Source organism: Cynara cardunculus (genome assembly GCF_001531365.2).
Source record: "Cynara cardunculus var. scolymus isolate 2C chromosome LG 2, CcrdV1, whole genome shotgun sequence".
Classification (NCBI taxonomy): domain Eukaryota; kingdom Viridiplantae; phylum Streptophyta; class Magnoliopsida; order Asterales; family Asteraceae; genus Cynara; species Cynara cardunculus.
Window position 1 is genome coordinate 5,917,087 of NC_037529.1, and position 7,466 is coordinate 5,924,552.

General features: G+C 32.5%; 1 protein-coding gene across 3 annotated transcripts in view; it reads left to right on the forward strand.

Moving 5' to 3' along the window:
• Positions 1 to 3,387, forward strand: part of LOC112507251 (short-chain dehydrogenase/reductase 2b-like) — a 4,737-nt gene extending 1,350 nt beyond the window's left edge. The window contains exons 2-6 of one of the 3 annotated variants that reach the window (XM_025111736.1): positions 1,233 to 1,355; positions 1,562 to 1,805; positions 1,905 to 1,982; positions 2,254 to 2,439; positions 2,822 to 3,387. In XM_025111736.1, the coding sequence (XP_024967504.1) occupies positions 1,288 to 1,355; positions 1,562 to 1,805; positions 1,905 to 1,982; positions 2,254 to 2,439; positions 2,822 to 3,199 (954 nt within the window). In that variant the 5' untranslated portion in view covers positions 1,233 to 1,287 and the 3' untranslated portion in view covers positions 3,200 to 3,387. The remainder of the gene's footprint in view (positions 1 to 1,232; positions 1,356 to 1,561; positions 1,806 to 1,904; positions 1,983 to 2,253; positions 2,440 to 2,821) is intronic. The other 2 variants (XM_025111737.1, XM_025111738.1) reach the window with 2 other exon arrangements.
• Positions 3,388 to 7,466: the final 4,079 nt, after the last annotated feature.

Genomic DNA, 7,466 nt, shown 5'->3' on the forward strand with positions numbered 1-7,466 from the left:
ATATATATATATATATATATATATATATAATCGAAAAACAAAAAGAAAATAATAACTAACTCGATAATCTTGATGAAAACTTGATGCATATTGTAAAGTAGTAGGAGTTCACTTCTCATATCCCAAGACCCAAGACCCGTCTTAACTTTTAGTAAGTGCAAAATCCAACTTGTAAGTCAGCCATTTTGAGAAGAGATATGATAAACGAAATATAAGCCACACAAACTTTTCTTTTGGGTATGGGACAATGAAATCCCAACAAAAATAAGAACCAGGAAATATGTTTATCTAATTTTAATGCTTACAGTAGAGTCACGAATTACAGAAGTAGTCGACCAGTCTAATTGGAACAGTTTTCTTCGATCTTAAAAGAGATGCTTAAATAATCCTATTACTTCCACCTTATTGTTATGCCATAGTGATCGGTTTATTATAGTGTCGTAGTTATTTTATTAGCGGTCTTTTATTAATCATTCTTTATTTCGATAAGCATAAATGAAAAATATAAAGGTAAAAAATAAACAGAGGAATTAGTGTCATTGCCATACGTTGTCGTATAAATGTAAAACGCATCATTAACCATTAGGAGTAAAAAAGGATGATTCTTGGTACAGTCAAACATTTTCACAAACACCTTGAAGGCAATATGCTGCACGGATCAAACGCTTTCTTGGAGATCCATCCATTTTAGGATTACCTCCAAAAATCTATTCTTCAGGTCACTCTCCGAGATATTTTTACTTGATTTTTGCAACTCTGTTTCTGTTGATTAGTTTTGGATTTGAATCCCTTGTTCTGCAAACGGCATAGCGCAATGCAACAGGGATCCGGAGTTGATAGAATTATTAAAGTTGAGCAACAATCAAATCGGAACAGAAACATCAAATGGGTGAAGTATGATCGATGAATATGAGGATTTCACTTTCACTTCTCTCATTGATGGTGTTAAATAATGTGTTCATTCCAATGCAATAGAAATTTTTTTGGTAACTTGAAGCTGTTCCTTAGGCTGCATATTGGTATTATTCCAAGCATCTTTTTTTTTTAAATTGTTATCATAAAGATACCTAAATCTTACAAATATTTTGTATAAATGTATGTGGGTGTATACATGTGTTATGTCTTTCATTAAACTAAGGCCAGAAACATATGAACAAAAACTGACAGTTTTTATACTAGTCATAGCACTTTAGACCAACTTGTGTGGCTCATATCCTTGCATCTCCTTACAGCAATTGTAGCACATCTAAGGGTAACCTGAAGAGAACTCAAAGAGTAGCAACAGTAATGACGAATGGAAGCCAATCCACAGAGAACTCAGATTTTAGTTCAAATAACATCACAGAAACATTGAGGTATGGTACATCTATTGTTTGAAGTGTATATTATTTATATATGGAAAAACTTGCATACATTGAACCCTTGATCTCTAGAGAGACTAGATTCAGCTGGWAGTCCGGATATACTGYTGGGCTAATAACCCTTTGCAGAACCTTTTTTTCTTCTTATTTTGTCGATCATTCTTTTTTGTMCTTCTGAGTGGTTGAATGTGGTGTTTTAGGTATGCAGTTGTGACTGGAGCAAACAAGGGTATTGGGTTTGAGACGGTTAGGCAGCTCGCAGCTTCGGGTGTGAYAGTCTTGTTGACAGCCCGAAATGAGAAGMGGGGTACGGAGGCTGTGTCTTTGCTCCACGGACTTGGCTTATCGAATGTGCTGTACCATCAGCTGGATGTACAAGACCCTCAGAGCATAGAAGCTTTGGCCAATTTCATACAAACCCAATTTGGAAGACTTGATATCTTGGCAAGCAAACACCTCATCTCTTTTCAGGAACTTGAGGAGAATATTTACTCTTTTTAGACCCTTCTTTTTTCTAATTATTTGTTGATTTAAATTATAAAGGTGAATAATGCTGGAGTCTCTGGAGTGCTGGTTGATGAAGATGGTCTAAGGGCTCTAAATATAGATCCAGCATCTTGGGTAAGTAAGCCATATTTGCATTACCTCAATTTGAGTTCAAGGTCATACTCSTCTCAAAATAAATGTYGAGATTTCTATTTTAGTTTATTTCAAAATAAGTGGACATTTTCCAAARTAAGTGCCTACTTTCCAGTTTTACCCTTAATTATGAGATTGAAAAATTCTTACCGTAAATAGTTACTCTTTACTGTGTGCGTTTTTCACTGTGGACATTTAATYTGGGACGGAAGGGATATATTATATAACCTGATAAAATTCTATTTCGTTCTAGCTCTCAGGCAGGGCCATGAACATTGTTCAAGGGGTGATTAAAACCACATACGACAAGGCAAAAGAATGCCTCGACACAAATTACTACGGTGTGAAGAACGTAATACGGGCACTCCTTCCACTYCTACAGCGTTCCACTTMTGGTGCTAGGATCGTAAATGTCTCTTCCCTCCAAGGTGAATTATGGGTAGGTGTCATTTTGCTATCGCTTACTTATATCCAACTTCTCAAAATTTAGCATACATGTTTTTCTCTCTCACACACTTTCCACATGTTGATGGTCTTCATGGAAACAATCGTTATACATTTGAAGTAGAGGTTAAGTCTACATACATCTTACCCTCCACTGATTGCACCTCCGACTGGGATATAGTGGGAACATTCATACTGCCCTATGAGTAGTCACAAATGACCCTGCATTTTTTTTTCTCTCTCCCGCATTTTTTTGTTTGGATTATTGAAAATAATAAGACAAGTATTTGGGTTGGTTTGGTCTAGTTATCTTTTATTTGGTGTGATCTTTACATAAAAATCAATTGGTTCTGATAAAATAATTTATTCTCATGCAGAGGATTCCAAATGAACAAGTAAGAAAGGAACTTGGAGATGTAGAGTATTTGAGCGAAAAGAAGATAGACGGGTTTGTTGAGAAGTTTTTAGAAGATTTAAGTAACGATGAACTTGAAGCTAACGGATGGTCAAAGATGCTACCAGCTTATAGTGTGTCGAAGGCCATGCTCAATGCCTATACTAGAGTTCTTGCAAAGACATACCCAGATATGTGTATCAACTGCGTACACCCTGGATACGTTGACACCGACTCGAATTGGCACACAGGTACAATGATGTTGGAAGAGGGAGCACAAGGCTCAGTTATGCTGGCTCTTTTACCTCCAGGAGGTCCCTCGGGCTGCTATTTTGATCGAACACAAGTTGGCGAATTTTGATCCTGATTTCCTTTGGAGGAACTCAGTTGTTATAACTTCAACTTGTAAGCTATCATTAGGGAGCCCTCAAGTATTTGTTTATGTTGTTTGAGTAACTGCTTTTGTTGACTATCATTATTTGTTTGACGATCTATTTGTTGTTCCTATTAGTTGTGGCATGTTCCTGAATAATCAATAAATTTTCCCTACTAGATGTTTCCGCTAATGTTTCATATATATAGGGAAGCGATCAAATGAAAATCACTCAATTTGTAAAAACTGTAAAAACCTCATTCTACCAATCATAATTTTTTCATTTTGTTCATTTTTTTGTAATTATGAGAGGTTGATTAATCATTTTTATTGTTGATGATGTTAATAATGGATATTACCATCTTTATTATTTTAATTTTAGAGAAATACATGAAACAGTTTCATTAAGTAGTATATGAAACAATTTCATAACCATATGTGAAACAACTTCATCAAAAAAGTATTATATGAAACAATTTCACAAGATTAACAATTTCATTAAAATTTCATAAGATTAACGACGGATGAGAGTAGTTTTTACGGTTTTTACAAATTGGAGTGGTTTTCATTTGATCGCTCCTCTATATATATATATATATATATATATATATATATATGTCATATTGCATAAACTTTTAATCTTAACATATTTTTTTGTATAGCAAGAAAAGAAGGAAAAAGAATTATTATCAATTGTTTGACTTTTCATCTGTTTGGGTCCATTTTGTAATATTCAAGTTTACAAGAGTTTGTGTGTAAATACCCTTGTGATATAAAAAGATTTGTTATTAAACACGTAAGAAGTAAAATGCTCATATTTCATAAAGCTCTCAATGTAATATTTCTCTCACTAGAATATACATGATGACATTCTTGAAGTTTTCTTGATCTCTATTCATAATTTATATTTCGGAACTTGAATCTGGAATTAACATCATCTTTCATTGAGATTCCACTACATATCACAAGATGATATTTAAGTGTTCAAGCAACCATTCCTTAAGCTTGGAGATTATATGTCTCTTTCATTATTTATTTTTATTGTATTTCAACGAATCATTTGTCTCTTTCACATTCTTAGTGATCATCATTTGCCTATTTATCCATAAAACCTTGATTAGCGTCTCTACCATTGATCTCTTATTGATTCTTCCTCTACATTGGTTCTCTTTTAGTAGCAAAATAACCCATAATTTTCTCTTGTGTGAGATAACTCTTACCTTCTAAGAAACTTACTGACCAGAGGACAAAGGGAGGGGAAGGGGAAATTGTGAAGTGTTATATTATGCTTGTGTGGATTTTTGAGCTAGCATAATCATCTTTTGTATCTGAATACTTGATATGTATTCATATGTTGTACAAAGATTTTGTGGAAAAAATTATTAGCTATTTTATAATATAGCTTTTGTATATTTGAGACCTAATGTGTATATTTATATATTTTTTTATATTTGGAATACATGATTATATATAAATGTGATATTGGGTTGTTACATTTTTCATCAAAAAATCTATGAGTATTTATTTCCAAATTTCTTGATTTTTTTTTTGGTTTTACAAGAAATGCTAATTTTTCCTATTCTAAAAAATATGTTAATATATACTCTAAATTACTCGTATAACCCCTTGGATGGCATGTTGTTTCAAATAAATTGATTTGAAATAAACTGAATTTATCAAACGAATTGGAATTTAATAAAATTTGACCAAGAATTAAAATCAAATATATCGAATAGATTGATGAATTGGTTCATATATAATGTTGTTATACAATTGGATTAAAATATTGAATAACCTAAATACCATATTATAAAACTATTTGTATCCATATCTCATAAGTTTTATCTGAAGCGGTATTCGAAAAAGGAATTTTTCTCAAGCTAATAATTTATCCCATCACCGCTAACTTAATTAATGATAAAACCCACGATTGGTTTTCATATTGCGGTAAATCAATGAAGCTTGTAGCTGTGTTGAAGGTCTGACAAGTCTCATATAAAGTCGTTAACAGCAAAACATTGTTTGAAAAACACTTATCAGTGTTGTCTATGTTGGCATACCACTAACAAAGGAGATCGAGGGAGTCGTATACAAATCATTGCAGCAGAATGTCATTGAGCGGTTGAGAGTAAAACTGATAGATTTTAGAAGGATACTAGGACATTTTCAACAACGGGTAACACCGAGTTAGAAAATTTAATAAAAAATTTTGAATTTTCAATGGGTAACACCGAGTCAGAAAATTTAATTGATAGATATATTCAATCATCGTTTGTAATTTATATTTTATTCAAACAAAAAATTTGAATTTTCCTTTTAATAAAAAAATTACATTGATTTCTAGTTTTCGCTTTATAATAAAACTAATCACACCATTACATCGTACACAGTACACGCCACGAGCATACAATTAGTAGGCTTGTACATACATATTCTATGATTATTCAAGGATTAACTATTAGGTCATTTTATTGCACATATTTTTAGTATCGAGTTGGTAGTTTTGCACTTTAGTTTCACTTGAATTAATTGTACATTTTTAGCGTAACTTACATTGCATCCTTCATCCATATTATGGTCGAGTCATGTTGGGGGTGCTATTGGTTTTTGTTGAGTTTTAGGACATACAGGGGCGGGGCGGACGGCCTAATGGGCCTTTAGGGGCCCTGGCCCCTGTGATTTTTTTTTCTAGATAGGCTAATGTATATAGTGTAAAACCCAATCTTTTTTTATATAAATAATATTATATAAGCCTTTAAATATTTTTTTAATTTTATTTGAAGTGTTTAAATATTTACGTAATAAACTAAGGAAATAATTGTAGAAATCTTGTAAGTAAATTATGAAAAGAAAGACAAAAAGAAAAAGTAAATAAAATAAAAGTGTTTTTTTAATTAATGGACCAAAAATGTAAGATATTATGTCAGGAGAGGTCTGATGGTAAATGTCAGAAACTTGAGGGAGCCGAATGTCATCTTTTTCAAAGATGAGGGACCTGTTTTGCCAAAAGTACATAATTGTTTGAGAAAACGACCCATCAGCCTAAAACTCGCGATTTGTCCGATTTCTTCAACTAATAAGTCAAAACTCTTGGCATATAAATTGTAGAGCTCTGGCTTAGGAACGTTTTGGTTCAAATAGCTCAAAAAATCGTTTAGTTTTGAGAGAGAAATCTGAGTTTGAAGTTCGAAATCAAAATCTTGGTTTTTCACCAATTTTGGGTGAGATTCTTAACAAATCTCTTGATTTTTATGTCTATAGTTTCGTTTTTAAGTACTCTATCAAACCCCAGTAGCCTCATGTATCATATTTGTGTTTTCGTTGTTCGATTTTTATGTTTTTAAATTGTTAAGTTTTAGTTTTTAAAACAAACTTTAAATGAGTAAATGAAACTCATTTCCGCTGAGGCGAAGCCGTTCAAAAAAAAGTAAATGGAACTCATTTCTTGATAAAAATTTGTGTTCTTTATGTCAAAGTGTTGGTAAAAATATTACCAAGAGTTTGGCGCAAAAAGAATGAAGAAAAATGGTCAAGAAATGAGCCATTTCAAGCTCAAAAAGCTTCAAAAACGTGCAGAAATGGCTGTGCAGTTTCCTTGTTGTTTCATCTGTTTTCACATGGGTCACAGACCAGGTCGGCCCGACCTAGGATCCACGCCCGTTTAGCCTTTTAAAAATGGAATAAGGGCGCATGGTGAGGGCAAGACTCTTATCCATGACCTCAACCAAGGAGCCTCGAAGCGTTAACCGGCAAGCTAATTATATGTTTTATTTTTATTATTCACTGTTATTGTTAATATACATTACATATTTAAGTTTCAAAAATTAGCATTTAGTCTCTTGAATTTCCAGAAATAATTTTCTGCATAATAATTTTATGAGACTTTCATTAAGTTTGTTTAAAATGCAAACTTTGACCCCATTTCGATTATTTATTCCGTTTAGTTGCCAAAATGACCCTACAATGTGAAAATCGTTATTTTAGCGATACTTAATGTATTTGCTTCATAAATATCCGAAATGACCCTATGTCTTGGGGATTGGTCTATAAACTTCATTTTTATATTATTATTTTTATAAAATTACCAAAACGACCATATATTTGGAAATCAGTATTTTAGCAATACTTTATGTATTTGCTTTATAAAATTACCGAAATGACCCAATGTCTTGGGAATTGGTATCTAAGTGTTATTTTAAATCTAATCCCTATGAAATTACCAAAATGACCCTACAATGTGGAAATCGGTATTTTA